Raw genomic sequence first — 20,460 nt, 5'->3', positions numbered from 1 at the left:
TGGCCTCTGGGAAATGGCACAATGAGTCTCCAGCTGGGAGGGGGCAGAGGAGGGAGAGGGGGAAGGGAGAGATGGAGAACGTCAGCACTTCCTGAGGCTTCCCAATGCAGCAGGACTGGGAGCTCGGGGCGTGAGGGCTCTCCGCCATTTCATGGAGGACCTTGGGCTCCTCCAGGTCTCTGAGCCTTCGGTTCAACCATTACACCTACATTACAGGTTTGCCGTGATTAGATTAGACACCTCGGAAGTGGTCTGTGAATGTTAATTTTTCCTTCCTTCATTCTTTAAGAGCAAGGAGGCAAAGGCCTTCAAAGAGGAGACATTCACACAACTGCCTTGTAGCAAATGGGCCTGCAGCGATTTAATTGATGTAGAAAATACAGGCTTGTCACCAGAGTTGGTTATAACACGTGAGCTAGCCCCGAAGCACACAGAATGAGCTAAACAACAAAACAGACTTTTTTCCCCCATGGCAGACTGATGCCTACAAAGCACGTGGGAGGAGTAAACAGTTTCTTAGTCCCTGACAAATGCACGGAGGGCTGGCAGAAATTTGGTGTCTATGTAGGAGAGAGGCAAGGGCTACCCCATAGCTTTCGAGACAAAGGGGGGGGGGCATTTTATTTAACAGTGGGACAGATGTCAGAGTACATCCCCTCTGTTGGGAAGCAGGGTCTGCAGGGAGCTCAGAATCCTCACTGCCAATGCCAGGTGCAGCCTCCCAGCTCCGAGGAAGGGTGGCGGGGGTAGAAACAAGAAGAGAAAACCAAGATGAGGACCAGAAGCCATCCCAGACTTTTCGTATGGCTTGGTGGCTTCTTGAAAGTTGTGTGCTTGCGACCCTGAGACTCTAGCAGGGAGGGCTCTGGGTAGGAGCCTGAGGGAAGGGAGCACTCCTGAGGACAGTCGAGTCCCAGGAGAGAGAGGATGAGCAGCAGAGCTTCCAGGGGCTGGGGGTGGAGGAGGGACAGCTTCCAGCAACCTCTGGCAGGGCTCTGGGCCCGATCCTGAGATAGTCAAAAGGAGAGACGAAGTGCTCAAGAAAGGAGACATTTAAAAAAAGAGGTCTGATCTCTATGATGCTGAGGTATTAGAGCCTGGTCCGAAGGTACAGACATGCGGGGGGGTGGGGAAGCTTTGTTCTGGTAAATTAAGGACCACACACACAGAACCACGGGAGTCCCAGCACTGAGTGCCCTGCGGGTCCAAGGGATCAACTCCGCTCCCAAGGGAGGCCCTTGGCCTTGGAAGGCAACTCCTTTAATCCCTCCTCCTCCCCTGGAGGGGCCCTTGGGGCCGATGACCCCCCACCAGTGTTCCTCGTCCACACAGGAGCTCACAGAAGTCCACACTTTGCAGCCTGAGAGACATGGTCTCTGGGGCAGCTCCCGGTTTCGGGCCCTACCATCGTTTCCATCCAGCCCCGGCCCTCGTGGCTCCTCTGAGTGGGGAAGTTGGCAAACGGGGGAGGACGATGCTTTCTCAGAAGGAAGAAAGCACAGGCAGCTCCTCAGGCACTTGGTCTGGGTGCAGGAGAGGCTCAGGGCCTCAGTAGTGATACACCTTCAGCCTATTGTTCTCATCCAGGCCCAGCTGCAGGAAGTCAGAAGAGGCTGCCAGCCTGGGCCCTGAAGAGAAGAGACGTCTGGCGGCGAGGTGAAGGAAAACTCCGCGGACAGTTTAGTGCGTCCAGCGAAGGGCCAGAGGCCAAACGGGGCCGTCCTTGGACCCCCCAGGGCCCAGCTCAGCCATCCTAGCAGCTACAGCAGGAACGGAGCAAGGCTCAGGGACCAGTCAAAGGATACGACTTGGGGTCATTCTTGTAACGCTGTAGCCACTTTCGGTTAGCCTCGATCAGGCCCTGGACGTCGGTGCTGCCCACCTCGGAGACCTGGGGATGGGCCCGCTGCAGGAGCCGCAGCTGCTCGCTGGGAAGGAGGAGCACGGCGTGGGGAGGGGAGGAAGGGGCTGTGTGGAACAGCCCACAGGCCAGCACTTCTCCCTCCTCCCCTCTACACGCCAGCCTCTGCCTGCTTTAGCAGCTCAAAGTTTCCTCTGCTGGGGAGAATGCCCCTCGGGGAGGGCGAGCATCAGGTCCCCAGAGAGGCAGTGGTGAGCCCCTCCTCTGGTGAACACTCCTGACGTCAGCCTGGTCCCGGTCACGCTCAGCAGCCAAAGCTCTCCCCTCTCTTGACTCAAATACCCACCCAGCCTCAGCTCCCAAGCGGGCCAAAGGGTAAATGACAGTGCTTAGGGTTGGAGGCCTGTGGGGTGGGGACGCAGAGGACAACTTGGCAAGGCAGAAGATGAATGGGAAGTTAACAACAGGTTTAAATAATTGCCCATCTGTCCTTCCCACTGGGTGCCCCTCTCGTGCCAGATGTTGCTCAGCAGGGCTGAGGGAAGAAAGGAGCCCATGAAGCAGACAACGAGCTTGATGGCAAAGACAAAAGCCACACTCAAGGGCAGGAGGGGCCTGGGGAAGGACCAGGGTCCCAACAGGGGCTGATTTCTCCCTGCAGAGATGCTACCAGGCAGCTTCTTCACAGAGCCAAGCCAGGTGAGGACAGCTGCCACGGGACCCCAGTGTTTTGGCCTTTTCTCTCAGCGTGGAGAGGCACCTCAGACCCGGGCAACTGCGTGACTTGGAGGCCCGTCCAAGCTCGCTCTCCATGACCAGAGTTCTCCCCTGGCGGGAGGCACAGCAAAGCAGCAGGGCTGTGTGGTTCACCCTGAGCCCCGAGGGACGCTTACCTGGCCGACACATAACCCAGCCTGTTCCCCAGGGGGGCAGGGCCGGTGCTGAGGAACGGTACTCCAGCTGGAAAAGTGGGGGCAAATCGTTCAGAAACGGGCACTGGAAAGCAGCCCCAGCAGGCTGCCTCCCGGCTCGTCGGCACCTCCTGCCTCGCACAAACACACAAAAACAGGGCGAGTTTCAGTGGTTGCAGGGGAGAGACAGATGATAGAAACTGTCCTATTATTTCTAAAACTTAATCTGCTTTTCACATTCTTCAGCAGGACTGAGAGACCAGGTGAGCACTGCCCACCCCCCCAGCCCAGAAGCACTGGGAAGCTGGATGGCCAAGCGGTAAGGAGCAGAATCTTGAAGTCAGAGAAACATGGGGTCAAGACCCAGTGTGTTACTTACTCCCCAGGTACCCTGAAGCATCTCCCTTAACCTGAGTTAGTTTTCTCATCTGTAAAGTGGGGATAAATTAATACTACCTCAGAGAGTTATTAGACTCCCGCCGGCCCATCATACAGTGTACAAGATGGCATCTATTATAGTGACGAGGAGGAGGAGCTCTGAGGTTCTGCTGAGCTCTGGATCCCATCAGAAAGGCTCCAATCAGAGGCGCCTGGGTGGCTCAGTCAGTTAAGCGTCTGACTTCAGCTCCGGTCATGATCTCTCAGTTCGTGAGCTCGAGCCCCGCGTCAGGCTCTGTGCTGACAGCTCAAAGACTGGAGCCTGCTTCGGATTCTGTGTCTTCCTCTTTCTCTCTGCCCCTCCCCCACTCACCTCTGTGTCTCTCAAAAATAAACATTAAAAAAAATTTTTTTAAAGGCTCCAGTAATTCATCATGACCCACAGAGCCTGTGGCCGCAAGGTGACCCACAGCCGTAATCAACAGACCATGCCAAAGCTGGGGGTGGCAAGGGGCAGGCAGAGGAGGAAGGGAGGGAGGCTTACCTGGAAAATATTTGCGCCACTTCTCCACCAGGAAGTCATCCACTGTTTGAGCCGCGGAGGAGGAGAGCCTGGGGCCCAGCCCCGGGTCCCAGGCCCACTGGGTGGATGAGAGTGTAGCCAGCGGCGAGGGTGAGAGCCGGGAGGGGCAGGCAGGAATGGAGGTGCTCCTAGCGGCCCGGGGCGGGACGTGCGCTGGCGTGGAAGTGAAGAGAGGCAGTGGCGGCTGCGGGTTGAGGCTGCCCAGCATGCTGAGGACACCATTCAGCTGGCTGCTGATGCGCTGCAGCGAGCTGCTCAAGTAGTAGATCTTGTTGGGGAAGGTGGCACTTGTGGTCAGGTTGACTGAAAGGCAGGGACTCGACCTCAGGGCCCAGAACGGCCCCTCCTCACCCCGTACGCCCCGTCTGCCAGACCACAGCCCCTCGGCTCATGGGGAACAAGGGGGACGGCAGGGCTTCCGTGGTCCAGAAGGTGCGGAGCGGAAGCTGGCCAGGGGAAAAAGCCTTCCAGGGTGTGGGCAAGGAAGGAACAGGAGACGGCCCTCTGCCCCTTTGCAGACCAGAGCAGCAGAGAGAACCCCTCCCAGAAGGTGGCGCTGGAAGGTCTCTGCACAGTCAGGGGGCCCCTGATTCTTTCTGCCCTGGGTGCTGGCAAACCCCGACGGGGTCCCTCCTTCTGACCAACCCTGAGAACCTGCCCCAGACCCTGGCTTCCAGAGGCCTGCGCACACCGAGCTGAAGGAGGGGGGCTGCCCCGCAGGCCCCAAGCCCCTCCCTCTCCATGGATACTGTGGTCCCCCTCTGGGCTGATGCCACCACTCACGGTGAGGCAGGGGGCAGGATTCAGAACTTGCGCTGCTCATGTCTTCAGTGTCGCTGAGGTCAAAAGTCACCACCTTCTTGGGGGGGGCGCCTCTCAGAACGTCCTCATCTGGGGCCTGAGAGATACAAGCAATAGTTAGTGCTGACCCCTGCCCTGTGCGTTCTGCCCACCGCTCTTGCGACGTGTTGAGGTTTGGGGGCTCTCTGGGACCCCAGGTTCTGGGAGAAGCACACGGCACAGGCTGTCTTGCATCACAGGGGGAGGGAGGTGGAGGCTAAAAGGTCACAACGGCCTGAAACGCAGGCAGCTGGGACCACAGCCCCTTCTCCCTGGCAAACTCCCCCTACAGGGTCTGTTCACCCAGGCTTCCCTCCTGCCTCACCCACACCTCTGGCATCCGGGGGGAAAGTCGACCAGGCCACTAAGTACATCCATTCCTAACATGAGGGGCACACTTTTCCTCAGGAACCATGGCAGGGGGAGGGTAGGGGAGGGGCCAGTCCCTCTCTCAAGAACCTGCAGCAAGAGGCTCTGGGTCTGCTCGGGACCCCCCCCCCCCCCCCCCCGCCCCACACAGATCTGTTCAACAAATGCAAAGTCGAAGCCGCTGCCCTTTTCACCAGCTCGGGAGCCCCAAAGGCCCAGCACCCCCGCAGCAAGAGACCAAAGAACCCAACCACATCCCAGGAACGGCAGGAGGCGGGCCGTGGCCACGGGGCCGCACCTCTTCCAGAAGAGAGGACTCCAGCTGATTCAGCTTCTCCTCTTTCTTCTTCAGCAGGTCGTGGCCCTTCCGCATGGCCGACTTCATCTCATCCAGGTGCCGGGTCTCCTGCAGCCAGAGAGAAGGGGGAGGACGCAAATGGGGCTACGCGCGGATGCGGGAGGCCCACCTACAAATTCACCTGAGAAATACTAGTTTTCATAAGGTCGTGAGAATGAAACGAGACAGTGCGTGTTACGTGCTTAGCGCTGTGCCCGCACCTGATACACTCTCGAGGGGTCCCTGCCATGCTCCAACTCCCCTATCAGCACTGAGCAGAGCAAGGACAGGGCCGGGGGCTGCATGCAGATGCCCCGGGAAGCCTGCCCCTCGCCAGCTCTGAGCACCCACACGACGCTCAGGGAGCTTCTGCCAAGACCCCTCTTGATGGCCCAGAGACCTGTGATCCTAACACAGATTAACAATGAAGTTTCTCTCTTTTCATTGGAAAGTAGGGCGTCAGAGAAGCAATTCAGTCTTCTGCCCAGGGTGCTCCAAAGATTCACTTAGGAACCGAGTCTTTAATGTGATGGAATAGACAAGCAAAGCACTGGCTGTGAAGTTTTAAAAACCTGACTTGTACTTCTCATGTAGAAAATGAGAGTAACCACTACTTTGCACATCATCTACGGTCACATGAAGAGCAAACGGCCACTGGAGAAAGCATTCTGCACGTGCATATCGACATGCAAACGTAAGGTGCTTTCATCGTTGTGCAGACAACCTGCATCACCTGCCCCATCTCCCTAGAAGACTCATCCGGTGACCCCAGGGCCTGCGTGGCCACTGTCGTGGAGTCCCCAGAATCACCAAAGGTGGATGTTGCCCCGCGTCCCCCAGCACCCCCGCCAGCCCCTCCCCCCCCCCCCCCAAGGACTGGCAGGGTCCCCTCGAAGCTCCTGACCTCCTCCAAGTCCTTGCGCACGTCTTCCAGGGCCTTGGTGCCCGGTGGATCTTGGGCGGCTTCCTGAGCGCCGGCCAGCTCCTGGCGCCAGTGCTGCTGGGCGGCTTTCAGAGCCGTCTGCCGCCTCCGCATGGAGCGCGTCTGCCGCACCAGGAACTCCTTGGCACTGCGGAGGGCTAGCCCCTCGGCAGAGAGGTAGTGTCGGACGCTGTGGGAGGCCAGGGCAGAGGGGTTGGAGAGGGAAGCGAACGCTCCGAGAACCCCCTGCTGTGGGTCACTAGACCACTTCCCCAGCAGAGGCTCGAGGGGAGCACAGACTACGCCGGGCTGGGCAGTGAGTGGATACCGCCAATAGATACCTACAGTGTGCAGCATGCTGCAGAGTCGTCCTGCCCTGTCTCTGAAAGGGAGGGGGCCGGGGGCCTCCAGACAGATGGCCAGACACTCCCATCAGCCTGACCCTCAACCAGAAAGCAGCAGATGCCAGCAGGCGGTATCGATGGTCCCAAGGGCACCTTCTGGGCTGGCCAAAGGGATTCCCTTGGTCCCTGGACCCAAGCCCCACCGGTGACCACAGCCACCTCATTTCAGTTAGCCCCAGATCTGTGAAGGCACCCCTTCAGCAAATACTGGACCCAAAGTAAAGGCTATCAGGACTCACCTGTCCAAGGATAAGTCGGTCTCCTCCTTGCTCTGGGGGAGGGAAGAGGATACCTCTTTGGTCTGGTTCTAAGGACACACAGTAGAAAAGACCCACTGAATATTAGACACACTGCCAGCTCAAGGGACCCCCGAGCCCCTCCCAAGGGCCCGAACACAGAAATGGCTCAGCCAGCTTCTGCGCGCTGCCCGCTTACAGTTACCATCGGGCAGACGGGGATGGGGGACTGGGAACAATAAGGCCCGGAGGCCGAGGTTGCATATAGAGCGGAGCCAGACGCCCTCCTGGAGCCCCAGCCCGGCCACCCTGTCCCTTGCAAGGCACAGAGAACTCACTGTCCCAAGGGATTTCCTCAGGTCCTCAAGGTGGAGATCTGGCTCAACACGTGAGGAGGCATTGCTCTCCTTAGCTGCCAGCTCATTCAACACCTCCTGCTTCCTCTGAGTTTCGGCCTCCAGGTCGCTGGGATGGGAAAGGGGATTGGGGGTGGGGGAGAGGCAGGCTCCCATGATGGAACAGGATAGGTGGCACACTGTCAGGACTGCTAGTGTGGGCGTCAAGCCCCCCTCTCAGGGAGACAGCAGGACCGTCTCCATCCCTTCACTTCCATCAAAGCCCCTGAGGCACGGCTGGGCCATGACCAGTAGAACCAGGGACCGCCACCACCCCCCCCCACAACAGCTGTTCACAGCCTCTGAGCCCCCACTCCCTACAAAATGCAGCAAAAGCCCCTCTGCCAGGCTCCACCCCTGCCGCTCAACTGAGCAGACAGGGCCCAGGAGCATCAGAGGGCAGGCAAGAGGCAGCAGGAGTGGCCAGGTGCAGGGTGCCCACCCCACCTGACTTGTTTCTGCAGCCGCCGCCTCTGGGTCTGCAGCACATCCACCTGGGACTCTAGCTCCAACTTGTGGGCCCGAAGCTCATCGAGAATTCTTCGGAGCTGTTGGTTTGTCTCCAACAGATGGGTGTGCTCCTTCTTTGCCTCCTCCAGGTGATGATGGTTGGCCGTGGCTTCCTGGGGGCAGAAGAAAAGCTAGAAGCGCCTAGAGCCACGTGGGGCAAAGGCAGGGAGCAAGAGGACAGGGAAACCCGAGGAGCGCGGTGGGGAGAGGGTGGTCACTGTGCCCACTGTCAGGAGCCGTGCAGGCTCCGTCCGCCCTCCACAGCCCCACCCCTCGGGTCGGCTCAGGACCCCACACGGCCGGGCTATCTGCGGGATGCTGCCAACATAGTTGGGGACCCTAATGACCTGGACAGATCAGGTGAGCACAAGGTGGGATGTGGGGCAAGAGGGAGAGAAGGGAATGGGGAGAGAGGAGGGAGGACAAGACAGGTGGACACACCTCGCTCTCCAGCGCCACCTGCCTCTGCACTTCAAGGAGCTGCTGCCTCTCCACTCGGGCAGTCTCCTCCTGTGGGGAGGGAAGGACATGGGACCCTTGGTCTAAGGGGCAGGAGGACCCATGCTCTCCTATGGGAGCTATGACTCCACGGTCAAGGGCACCTGGAGATCCTGTCCTCAACTCCTGCTCTCTCACCTGGATGTCCAGCTGAGCCAATCGGGCCTTGACATCTTTGGTTCTGGTTTCCAGTTCCACCTCTAAATGTTGGAGTTTCCTTTCCTGCACAGAAATAGGCGGAGTGAAAGATGTAAGTGTAGAAAGAGTGCAAGGCATTAGCTGGGGGTGAAGGAGGGAGTCCCAGAGCCAGAGTCCATAGCACGCCCTCCAAGCTGGGCTCGGGCCTCCTCCCATTTGCCCTTGCAGACTCCCGGGAAAGTGCCACACCTTGTTTCTTCCCACGGGGGGCAAGGAGAGGCAAAGGCGCCAACCCCAAAGCCCCCAGGGGGGCTGACCTCCTCTAACCCTGGGGATGGGCCCTGGCCTGGAAGACGAAGGCACTAACATGCCCTGGCTTGGGGATCACCATGAGACCCCCACTCCAGAAGCTGTCAAGGCTCAGATCCGCTGCTGCCACAGATGCCTGCCTCCAGCACTCCTCCTCCTGCACAGAGGTATCAGAGTGGGTTCACCCTCCCCAGTCCCCAGTGGCAGCCCAGAGCCCCTACCTGCTCCCGGTGCCTCAGCCGTAAGTCCTCCAGCTGCCTATCCTGCGTCTGCCTCACGGCCTCCAGTTCACGCTCGTGCGACCTTCGAAGGCGCTCCAGCTCACAGGTCAGGTGTCCCAGGAGTTCAGCCCGCTGCTTCCTCTCCTGCCCAGAAGGTGAGGCTGTGGGCAGGGAAACCGCAGCGTCCCCTCTCTCCCCCCCACCCCCCGCCCCACCCCGCCCCCACAGCCTCGGGTCAGCAAGGTCAGGGACCCCATCAGCTCCCTGGGGTTGGCTGTTCAAGGAGAACACCGCTCTCATCCCCCAGAAAGCCCGCACCGCTCTCTGCCGCAGATGCCATTAGGAGGACCCCCGCCCCATCCGGGGAGTCTGCCTCTCCTGCTGTCCCTCCATGTGCAGCTTCCTTCCTTAAGGGAAGAGAGGCCACTGCTCTTGAGCAAGGTCAGAATTGGCCTGGGGAGGGAATCAACTACATTTTATCACAGGCTGGTCATTCCTCTGTGGGAAAGACTGTACACAGGGGCTGGGATATGAGTTCCGGTCAGTGGGGTAGTGGCTAAAAGTCCTGGGGCAGAGGCCCTGTGGCCCCTGCTCATCCCCAGTGTGAGCAAGCCGAGCCCGCTGGGTCCACTCTCTCACCCAAGGGCGAAAGCTGAGGATGGGCAGAGATCTAAGTATTATTTGGCTCTTGCTAGTCTACTTCTTAGAGTGTCCTGGGATTGCGATGAACCCTGATGGCCTGGTGTCGGCGGGGTAGCGAAAGTTGAAGGCTCGGGAGTCAGACAGCCGGGCTTGAATCTTAGCTCCTTGACTTATTGGCCTGGAGCACTTGGGAAAGATGCTTACCCTTCTGTCTCCTCGCTTCTAAACTGGAGGTCACAATAGTCCCCACCTCCTTGGGGGTGCTGGGGGTGCTAAGTGAGTCTGCACACATCAAGGGGCTGAGACCAGCGCCGGCAGGGGTAGGAGCTCCGAATCTGTGAGCCGCTACCCCTCCGGGAGGGGATGCAGCCAGCCCGCTGCGGGGCGAACAGGCAGGACGGGGCCGCGACGCCACCTCAGCAGGGCGCAAGCCTCCGGCTGCCGAGGACGCGCGGTGCCTGTGAGGGCGCGCGCCGCGCATGTGCGCCGGGGAAATTCACCTCGGCTTCGTACTGCTCTCTGGCCTCAGCCAGCACCTGCTGGTGCTCCTCCTTCATCCTGTCCATCTTCCTCTCGTGTTCCCTCTCCACCTGCTGGCGCTTCTCTCGCAGGAGGTCGCTGAGCTGCGGGGCAGGCAGCAGGGTTGCAACTCGCAGGCCCGAGGGTGGGCCGGCACGTGGTATACACAAACACGACCTCCGCGCACGCATGACACGTGACGTGCACACGCCCCGCCCCCGCGCCCCTTCCCCACTCGCGTACGGGGGGTGCGGGGGTGGGGAAGTGCCCAGCCTCGAGGGACCTGAGGCACAAAAGTGGAACCAGACGTTCTAGCCCCAGCCGAGCCATCCAAGGCAAAGCAGGGCTCCTGGGGCCGGGATGGAGTGCCCGTGACAGGGATACACGAGGTCGAAGGAGCAGACCAGCATTTACCTCTTGCTCATACTGGAACACTTGGTGAGCCTTCTGATGAGCCCTCTGCTCTGCCCGACCAAGGCTCTCCTGCAGCTGGGCCTCTTCCCTCTGCTGGGCCTCCTCCATCTTCTTCTGGAGGCTGGAGACAACCTGAGGAGGTCCCAGCACAGGGGACATGACACTCAGCACTGCAGAGCGACTTCAGGGACTTGCTTGCCAGGGGCCCAGCAGCCAGCCCCCCGGGGGGGGGGGGGGGGGGGGGGGGTTCAGGCGGAGGGAGACTCCCACCCTAGCGACAGGCAGGGGGTGGAGTTCGTGAAGGGGCCCTGAGGCTCACGCTCAGGGACCAGGATGGCCACTCCACCTTGCAGGCCAAGGCCAGCTGCCTCTCACCTCTCTGTGCTTGGCCTCCAGCGAGGAAGAGAGCCGCTCCAGCTCAGCTCGGTGCTCCCTCTCCAGTGCTGCCACTGCCTAAGGAGCAACAAGGGGCCTGTGAGGGACGCAGGGCGGGGAAGACGGACTAGGCACTCACCCCGGAGGGAGGAAGGAATAGCCAGGAGAACCGTGCCTGACTCCCGTCAAGCCAAAGGGCCAAGGGGAACCACAGGCACAGCTTTGCTGCCCCAAAATAACACAGTCTCTAAAGTCTGCAACTAGCAAATGAACAGGAACATGAAGGCCAGAGTGGAGGGACATTTCGGTAAGCCTCGGGTCACTGCTTCCATCCCCCAGCCCCTGGGCTAGGCCACAGGTACACAGGTGACACTTGTGCCTGTGAACAAGGGCCCAAGGCGGTGAGGGCTGGAGGTCCAGCACTAGCTGCCTGAGCACCCAGAGGACAGTACAGTGACATCCTCCCCCACCTTGTGTGGCTGCTCCTGGTCTAAGAGCTGAAGCTCACCATCACCCAAAGAAAGAAGGTCGACGTGGCCTGGCTGTGCCCTACTTCCACCTCCATCTAGAGACGGACCCTCAGGAGACAGAGGATTGGAGGCCCAGGGAGTAAGGGCAAAGGAGAAAATCCTCCTCTACACGTGCCAACTTCGCTAAGGAGAGATGCAAGTTCATCACGGCTGCCCCTTGGGGACAGGGCCCCTTTGTCTCAGAACCTCTGGTCTGGCCCGGGTTCTTTCGGTCATGAAATCTGCCCAAATCCAGGGGCCATTTCCCCTCAAGCTTCTTCACTGTGACTGACAGCGCCCGGCTACTGCTGGCCCCAGATGGAGCCCTGGATACCCGCTCTTTCCTCTCCTGCGCCAGGCAGACCCGGGCTAGCACCTGCCCCGAGACGGCCGGGTCCACAAGGGTCCCGGACAGCCCACCTGCCGTCTACCGCCTCCCGTGCCGGCTGTGTGGACACCTCCTCTGTGCCCAGCCCAGTCCCCCACCCCATACGCCCAGCCTGGCGCCCAGCCCCTCCCCGGGCAGCGCCGGGGCACGTCAGACGGGAGCCCCACGCCGCCGGCTCACTTCTTTCCTCTCGCCCTGCAGCTGTTCCCTGAGCTGCTGCAGAGCCCTCTCCTTCTCGGCCTTCAGGGAAGCCCGCTCTCTCTCCTCTGAGGCCTCCATCTCTTCCTTGAGCTGCTCCAGCATCTGTCTGTTCCTCTGCTCCAAGCTGGCCCTCTCGGCCTTCTGGAGAGACTCCGACTCTTCTCTCAGCCTCTGCAGGGAAGCCTCCTGCTCGGCCCTGCACAGACAGACGGAATGGGCCAGGCCCGGGCACTCGGGGGGCACCACGTGGGGCAGGAGGCTCACGGCGCACCCTCACCTGATCTGGCTCTCATCTGCTTCCACATGGGACTGCACCTGGGCCAGGAGCTGGGACAGCCTCCGGCTTTCCTCCTCTCTCATCCGAGTCTCCTCTTCCTCGGTGGCTTTCCGCAGCTGCGCCTTCAGGGAACTGCGAAGGAAAAGAAAGGCAAGTTTGTTGGAGGAACCGCTCTTCTAGTCATCAGCCCTGACTCCCGGCCTCCACAAGCCTGCAGCTTGCCTGCGAAGTTTCCTAAATCTGGGTCCTGCTGCCTCCCTGTAATACATCCCATATAAAGAGGGGGCCGTGAACTCTATCCACTCTCTGCTGCAGCAAGCAGAGGGACAGGCTGCTTGATCCCAGTACAGGATTTCTGCCAGAGGTTCCCCCTCGCCTGTAAATGCACCTCGGCGCAGCATTCGCTCCAGGACAGACGCAGTCTGACCCCAGCCCGGCTCCGGGGCCACATCCCCTCACTGCCCCCGATCCACTGTTGCAGCCACATCAGAGGAGACACCGCCTCTCAACCCCACCACGATCCTCCTCGCCTCCGGGCCTTTGTTCATGTGGGCGCCTCTCCCCAGAATCCCCTCTTCTACCTGACAAACCCATATTTGCCACTCAACGCCCGGCTCCCTCCTCTCCGAGAAGCCTTTCCAAGTTCATCGACTAGCCTTTCTGTTCCCATCGCCCTGTATATGAAAGACCTTCCTTATCCCACGCATCACAATTCATCTTTTGTAGGTCTGCTTTCCTGACAAGTCTGGGAGCCGTTCCAGGCAGAATCAGGTCTTCCACTTGGTTATATCCGAGGTGTTGAACAACAGTAGCTAACATGAAGCAGGTGCTCCATACGTGTCTGTCAAATTTGAACAGCATCGCCCAGCCCCAAACTCAGAAGCAAGTGCCGATGACCCATGAGGGATGCCTTATTTACAGACAAACGACAGTAAGCATTTCATCCCAGGCAGACATGCCCCTGCCCACGCAGCCCCCACATGACCAGGGGCTGTGTGCTGCGCACTCAGGGAATTCAAGCCTAAGAGAAATACGATTCAGAAGACAATTTCTTAGAAAAGCTTCCTAGTGAATTCCCAAGGTCATCTTCAATTTCAAGTTATCTACACCACTGCTGTCTTCCATCCTGATAGAAAATTTGAGTTAAATAAAAATCCTCCCTTCTAGATCCCCCCAGAAACCCTTTCTCTCTGTCCCATGGCTCCATTTCACACGTAGCACCACAGAATGTTAGAGCCGGAAGGGTCTTGGCAGGTGAAGGCCTTCATTTTATGACTGTCTCTCTTCATCTCACAACTAAATTCAATCTCTTCATTTTATGACTAAAGAAACTAAGGGTCAGACTGCCTGTCTTCCTGCCTGCCTTCTCATTCAAGAAGTATTTGCTACAAGGTCAGCTATGGCTTCCAGAAATTTATACCAACTGAAGTTTCCCAGCAGAGGCGGCCCCACCCCTCAGAAAGGCTCATGCGTGAGCAGAAACCGCGTTCTCGCAATCAACTATTTCGTAGCGAGTCCGACAAGGCGCTGCCTACAGAAGAATCACTTCGTGGAGGCCATGGCCATCACTGATTTCAACTGAAAATCAAGAGCTGCCATTTACTGAGCAACTACTGTGTTTCGGGCCCTGAGTCAGATGCTTTTGGCATGTGGAGTCTTCACCACGACCTGAGAGGGCTCTCGGACGCCCCTCTGGAGCTGGGGGTTTGGCGAGGGACGGAAAGCACAGTCAGCCAGGCCCAGGGTGGCCAGGAAGAGAGGAGAAGCTTAGACGGCTGGCAGGGAAACACAGCCAGGATTTCATCCAAGGCTCTGCCTGTCAACATCAGCTAAGTCTTACCCTGTTTGGGCAGGCTCCTGCCCTAATTTTCATTTGGCTGGAAGAGGAGGATGCTGCCTGGCAGGGGACACATGAGGGGTGATAGAAGGACCTGGGTCAGCAGGTCCTGTGTTGGGCTAATGAGAGGGTTGTCCCCAACCCTCTGGGTGGCTGGGTGTTGGTTTTCTATTAGTTTCTCTGAGCATAAGCATTTTCTACACTCTTTGCTATGTATGCTATAAAAATAAGTCTACCACTTTGGGATGTTCTGTCCAAGAGGAAAAGATTTAGCCTTCAGTTACATGGTTGAGTAAGTGCAGAGTCTGTTAACACCTTTTTGTAGTACCTGTCCCCTCCTGGGCCTATGGCAGATTGCTGATCACCTTGTCGGGGGCCCTTCTCCCATGCTCCCTTCCTAAAGGGGCCCTGATTTTATTCCATCAGGTAAAGAGGCCCAGCTAAAGGATGACATTTCTCAGCTTCCTTTGCAGCCAGAAGTAACCAATGAGATGTGAGTGGAAATTATTGAGTAAAATTTCCAGGAAAACTCCTTACAAGAATAAGCAGAAGTTATTAGGTGAAGTTTCCAAGAAAGAGCCTTAAAAGGGACCGAATGAGCTAGAAGTTACCAGTTTCGTACTCTATCCCTATTCTCCCTGCTGGCAGCACAGACACAATGGCTGGGGATTCAGCAGGACTGGAAGAGGCCCTGAGAGTAACCAGCACTCAAGTGCAGAGAGATTAAAGGACCACCAGGGACCTGGTGACTCTGAAGCCGCTGTGCCAGCCCTGGACAGCCTTTTCTTATGAAAGTAACCTCCAGCTTATTTATGAAGTATACACACGATCTCATCCACACAGGCCCGGCCCAGCCTTAAGTGTCTTGCTTGTTGAGGGCCTCCCAGCCAACACCACAAAGAGTAGGAACCCAAATGAAACTTCTGGGTCCTGGGAAATAGCACCTCACACCATATTGTGTGGTCCCTACCAATCTCGCTGGGTCCTAACAGGGCCCTGACTACCGAGAGAGGGCAATGACTACCAAGAATGGGCCCCAGGGACAAAGTGCCTGGGTTCTTCTGGCTCTGCTGCATTTTTTAAATTTATTTTCTTATTTACTTGAGAGAGACAGCATGAACGGGGGAAAGGGGCAGAGGGAGAGAAACAATCCTAAGCAGGCTCCACGTTCAGCATGGAGCCCGACATGTGGCTCAATCCCACGACGCTGGGATCGTGACCTGAGCAGAAATCAAGGGTCGGATGCTCAACTGACTGAGCCGCCCAGGCGCCCCCGGCTCTGCTTATCAACTTCGATACCTTGGACAAGTTAAATAACCATTCTGTGCCTCAGTTTCTTCATCCGTCTGGTAGATCCTTTAACATGATAGGGTTGCTAGCAACACCTCATGGGACCCACTCTCAGGACGAAACCAATTAGCAGCTATGAGGCACGTGGACCCGTGTAATCTCCCAAAAACTGTCAGCTGGTCCCGCTGTTATCACGCCTCCCAACTCCCTCCCAAAGAGAGGAACCAGGAAGCCCATTCCTCCACAGAGGCCACCAAGGAGGAGTGTTGCTGGGGCCGTGAGTGTCCGGGGTGGGAGGAGGGCGTCCCTTCCTCCCCATGTCACCGCGAGACCCAGGCAGCTTGCGTAAGGGGAGGGACAGGACCTGAGAGACTTCTCTTTCTGCTGGTGAAGCTGGAGGACCTCCTCTTCCTCCTCCTGCCACAGCTTCTCCCGGAGCTGCTGAATCTTCTCTCGTTTCGATTCCAGAAGCCGCCTCTGGTCTTGCTCCAGGTCGTGGGCCACGGCCTCCTCCATGGCCCTCAGGGAAGCCTGCTTTGGGGGAGTTGCAGGCTCCGTAGCTCGCCTGCCAAGGGTAGAACAACACTCACTAGCTTTACTATCCCACCTTTTACACACACAGAACAGCACACTCGCAATCCTAATGGAGGGAGGGCCCAGGGTCAGGAATCACATAGGCAAATCAGCTCACACAAGGGCAGGCAGGAAGGCTACCCCCTCAAGGATCCAGGCAGTATTTGTTCACAGGGCAAGCCTCACTGTGGTGGTCCAGGAAGAAGGGCGGCCCATACTAGGCTCTCAGTGGACCTGGTAGGTTGTAGCCCGAAGTACAAACCTGAAGATGTGGCTCAAGGGCTGACAGCAATAGGGAAAGACTGAAGCTCTGTCCCCAGTGGGTTCTTCCCCAGGACGGTTCATGGCCATTTCTGTCTCCCGACTAGGGCTCTGCCTGCCACTTGAGGCTCACGCCAGCACCTTGGGACACCCCCAGAGGCTACTCTCTGCCTCCCAAACTGAACACAGGCCAATGCTCATGAGCCAGCAAGAGAAGCTGCAGCATGTCTCCTAGCCCTGAGACCGCCCCAACAGTCCGTGGAGGTCCAGGAACAGGAAATCTCCTCCCACACTGCCTAAACAGCCAGGCAGGAGACTGCTCCCTAAGCCAAAGAGTGTAGGAAGAGTGCACCAAGAATGCCACGCTCCAATCTCCTTGATGATGCCACGTTTGCATCTGCTTGGAGTTAACTCAATATTTGGAAACGGGTAACAGAAATTCAGAGCCGACGTGGATGCACAAGGTGGGTGGTGAGATGAGGAATAAAGGTTAAAAAGATGTCTATATGAAGGTTGCTATATTGCTTGTATTCTGGTTCTTGAAGGAAATGCCCAGAGAGAAACCCAAGAACATTCAAGGCCATGAAAGCATCAAGGGGTCAAAGTACTGCACACCCCAGAGCAGCTTCTTCCTAAAGGCCAGTGCGAGTTTGCAGCCCCAGCTCCCTCAACCTGACTGGTCTCACCTCACAACCACCACCCACCACTCGCCCTGATGGTGCACAGGCGGCAGGCCAGGCACGCTGGCCCCGTCAGCCTCAGCAGCGCGTGGACACGGTCCACTGGGGAGCAGTGGGGCAGGGGCTGCAGAGGGGAACCGGCCCCTGACTGGGGACGCAGGACCCCCTTTCCCCTCGCTGCGGCAGATGGAAGGCAGCAGGCGGGATCAGATTAGAACAGCAGAAGAAAACACGGGCTTTGAAATTCCATTTCAGCCCCTCGAGACCAGAGAGAGAAGGAAGACATAAAAGGCTACTGACGTCTCTGAAATACCAAAAAGCTCTTCCCTTCCCCCTTTCCTAAAATCATAACTCAGCCTGGAAATGGCCTTGAGTCGTAGTCTTCTGCTCTCAACGCCGCCTCGGCCCCCCTTCCAGTTCCCGGCTCTCCTCCAGACCCCCTGACATAGCCCAACCGATGCAGATGTGAGAGATGCGGCCGCCACCTCCTCTGAGAGTCCTGCTCTCGGAAAGGACCTCCCCCCACCAGCTCTCCGCCTCATCAACCCTCCAACTCATTTCCAGCCTTGGCTGAAAACATCTTTTCTCCCTGAGACGGTACCTTTTAATGTCTCTCTCCCCTGTGGGCTGCGGAGCTATGTGGAGCCCCAGGGACAGATGCTGTGGAAAGATGGGGCCTCAGACGGCGTGGCAGCACGTGCCCGAGCCACACGCCCCGGCGAGCACGCCTGCACACCTGGCACGCGGGCCTCTTCTCTGTGTCCCCGTTTTAAAGCTCTACGATCCCAAACGCCCAGCTTAGGTCCAAGGCAGTCAACGATGCCCTGAATGATTGAGGAGACAACCGGGAAGATGAAGCCTCCAGAGGAAGAGGCAGGTCTGATTTCTAGGCCGCTCCTCGGGTGTCAGCATCAGTGAGACCCAGTTTCCGACAGTCGGTGGCCAAGAGGGAGGCTCTGTGCGGGCATAATCACCTCAGGCCGGCCACCAAATCATTACGAGACAAGAAAGAGAAGAAGCAAGGAGGGCAGGCGGTGGGGAGGAGGGAGGCTGTGGCACCCAGGACATTCGGAAATGGCTGCGCCACCACTACAACCGCGAAGAGATCCTGTCCCCTCTCGTGCTCGACCCAGGGGTTTTCATTCATTCACCCCCCCCCCCCCCCGCCGGGCCCCCTTTCTACAAGCACCTCAGGAAAGACGCCGGGATCACCAAGGGGAGGCAATCCCTGTGTCCCAGACCCAGGCCTTCTGGCCTCACAGCGCTTGCTGGCCCGCCCTCTGCCCCTAACTCCTCCTGAGTGGCTTGACAACATCTGTGAAAGGTGACGGATTCTATGAATCATGGTTTTTTATTTGGTGTTATTTTACGATGATGATGTTTTGACATCTTTAAAAGTTTGCTGGCAGAGAGACTGGCCCTCCAAGGATTAGCCAACTCTATGTGAAAGAACATGTCTTTCATGTATATGAAAATATATATATGTATATGAAATATGTATATGAAAGAACATGTCTTTCATATGCAAACCAACCGATCCCCCAGGGAGGCTAGACCACAAGCATCTCCTTACATAACTCACACCGGGCAACTGGAGGGCCACCCCCATAGCCCAAAGCCCACCAAAATCATTCATACTGTCCAATCCTACACTCACTCAAGGTACTTACCCTGCCTCGCCTATTCCTTCCCAGGGAAACCCCAACAAAGGCTCTAGGCTGTGCTCTCCCTTCTCGCCTCTTCTGCCTCCTGACACACCCTGGTCATCCCCCAGGTGGCCTGGCATGGTGTGGCACGCCCTCTTCTCTCTGGAAGCGTAAGTAATAAATTCTTCCTTAATGGCACCGGCCTGTTGTTGTCACTCAGTCACCTCCATAAATCAGAACCCCGCAGGTACAAACAAATGAAACACAGACACAGGGCCACTCCTCACAAAACACAGAAACATAGCTGTGAACATGAATGACAAGGACGTTATGGGGCCTGAAAAGACTCAGCAAAGGAACAGAAGATACTTCCTAGGGGTTCTGTGTAAACTGTGTGGTCAAGGAATGTCTCTCTGAGACCCAGAAGGGGCGGCCTTGTTGGTTTGGGAGGAGAAACAAAAAGAAAGGGGACTCATCAGCAAGACAGGTGGGAGGAGCCTCACTGCCCAGCTTCCCTCCCAGGGGCGCCAGGAAGACGCCTTCCGACCTCTGCCCAGAGGGTCCTGTCTCTGAACCACACTCGCCTCCTGTCCTCGTAGAGAACACCCTGACCTGCTGTCCACAGCCCCCAAGGAAACTTGGGAAAGCCGGGTCATTCCTCAGGGTCAGAGCTGTCACCACCTGAAAAGTGGGGCTGTCCCTTCCCTACATCACTCTGCAGTGCTGTGGTGAGGACAAAAGTCATGAGCTCACGTGCACTGCCAGCTCTCGGCAGTGAGTGAACCCGTCTCTAGTCAACGGCCCGAGTCCCAAGAGCTCATGATCCTTTTGTACCGCTCGGTTCACAGATGGGAAAATTTGCATAACCCCGGCTCCTCTCTGTCCCTGTAGAGAAAAGGAGCCGTGGCTGCACGCTGAGTCGGAAGTCTAGGGCTCCAGGGACCAGAGCCTCGTCCTAGTTATGCAACCGACTGGCAACGTGACATTGGGCAGATCCCTTCACGTGAGCCTCAGTCTCCTCATCTGTAAAAGGGGTGGGAGGGGAAAGGGAAATGGGAGGAGGAAAACTCACTGATCTCCAAGTCTTAGAAGTGCTGGTGAGCTTTGAACCCAGGCCCAAAACACATATACCGGATACTGCATAACTCCATCTACATCCCGTTGGAGAACGGGAAAAACGAATCTACAGGACAGAAGCCAGAAGAGCGGTGTCCTGGGGTGGCGGATTGAGAGGAACGGGGCGTGAGGAAATTTCCTGAAGGGACGGGAATGTTCCACATCTGATCTGCGTGTAAATGTGCATTGACTTGTACAGTTCAGATTTATGTGCTTTCATGTATGTAAACACCTCAATAAAATGTTTTTAAGAAAGCGAAAGATAGTGCGAGGTGGAGGGGAAAACAGGAAAAACTGCTACCCCGGGAGGTGCCCCCGCCCCTCCGCCTCCATACCTCAGGCCCTGACCAGGAGCCCCGGGGACCTGGCCAACCCCACACTCCGATCGGTGACCACGGCTGCACGCGATGAGGGGCACACGCAATCTTCCCCCGCCGCTCCCCCTGGGCAGGGGCCACAGCATCCCCTCCCAACCACCCAGGAGTGGCGGGCACTCACGCCACACAGACACAAAGGAGGACGGGGACAGACACGAACACCGGCCCTTACACCTCTGGAGAGGCTGGTGCGGCAGGGCTGGCCGCCACCTCCTCAGGCTCCTCGGCCCCGGAGCGCTGCTCCCTGCCCCTCTCGGGGGCGGCAGGTGGGCTTGGGGTCTCTTCCCTTGAGAGCATTGAGGAAGCAACGGTGTTAAAAGCAGTAGGAAGGCGAGAGGCCCCCAGGGCACCCATCCGGGGTCAGAGAGCTGTGATGAGGACAAGGGAAGCAGCCCCAGCTGAGTTTCCTGACCTCAGGCCTCACTCTCCCCCACCTGCCTCTT

At 57.8% G+C, this 20,460-nt stretch overlaps 1 protein-coding gene across 11 annotated transcripts in view; it reads right to left on the bottom strand.

The window, feature by feature from the left end:
• Positions 1–336: 336 nt before the first annotated feature.
• Positions 337–20,460, bottom strand: part of CEP164 (centrosomal protein 164) — a 67,959-nt gene continuing 47,835 nt past the window's right edge. For 6 of the 11 annotated variants that reach the window (XM_058686842.1, XM_058686849.1, XM_058686845.1 and 3 more), the window contains 21 exons: positions 20,190–20,303; positions 18,549–18,686; positions 15,729–15,929; positions 12,238–12,369; positions 11,940–12,156; positions 10,863–10,940; positions 10,488–10,619; positions 10,055–10,177; positions 8,913–9,056; positions 8,383–8,466; positions 8,188–8,256; positions 7,684–7,859; positions 7,180–7,306; positions 6,845–6,912; positions 6,184–6,391; positions 5,241–5,348; positions 4,517–4,631; positions 3,695–4,036; positions 2,755–2,821; positions 1,806–1,928; positions 337–1,645 (listed from right to left, as the gene is read on the bottom strand). In XM_058686842.1, coding sequence (XP_058542825.1) covers positions 1,549–1,645; positions 1,806–1,928; positions 2,755–2,821; positions 3,695–4,036; positions 4,517–4,631; positions 5,241–5,348; positions 6,184–6,391; positions 6,845–6,912; positions 7,180–7,306; positions 7,684–7,859; positions 8,188–8,256; positions 8,383–8,466; positions 8,913–9,056; positions 10,055–10,177; positions 10,488–10,619; positions 10,863–10,940; positions 11,940–12,156; positions 12,238–12,369; positions 15,729–15,929; positions 18,549–18,686; positions 20,190–20,303 — 2,863 coding nt within the window. In that variant the 3' untranslated portion in view covers positions 337–1,548. The remainder of the gene's footprint in view (positions 1,646–1,805; positions 1,929–2,754; positions 2,822–3,694; positions 4,037–4,516; positions 4,632–5,240; positions 5,349–6,183; positions 6,392–6,844; positions 6,913–7,179; positions 7,307–7,683; positions 7,860–8,187; positions 8,257–8,382; positions 8,467–8,912; positions 9,057–10,054; positions 10,178–10,487; positions 10,620–10,862; positions 10,941–11,939; positions 12,157–12,237; positions 12,370–15,728; positions 15,930–18,548; positions 18,687–20,189; positions 20,304–20,460) is intronic. The other 5 variants (XM_058686851.1, XM_058686852.1, XM_058686848.1 and 2 more) reach the window with 4 other exon arrangements.

The sequence above is a fragment of the Neofelis nebulosa genome, chromosome 10 (assembly GCF_028018385.1).
Source record: "Neofelis nebulosa isolate mNeoNeb1 chromosome 10, mNeoNeb1.pri, whole genome shotgun sequence".
NCBI lineage: Eukaryota > Metazoa > Chordata > Mammalia > Carnivora > Felidae > Neofelis > Neofelis nebulosa.
This window is presented reverse-complemented; position numbering and strand designations above follow the sequence as displayed.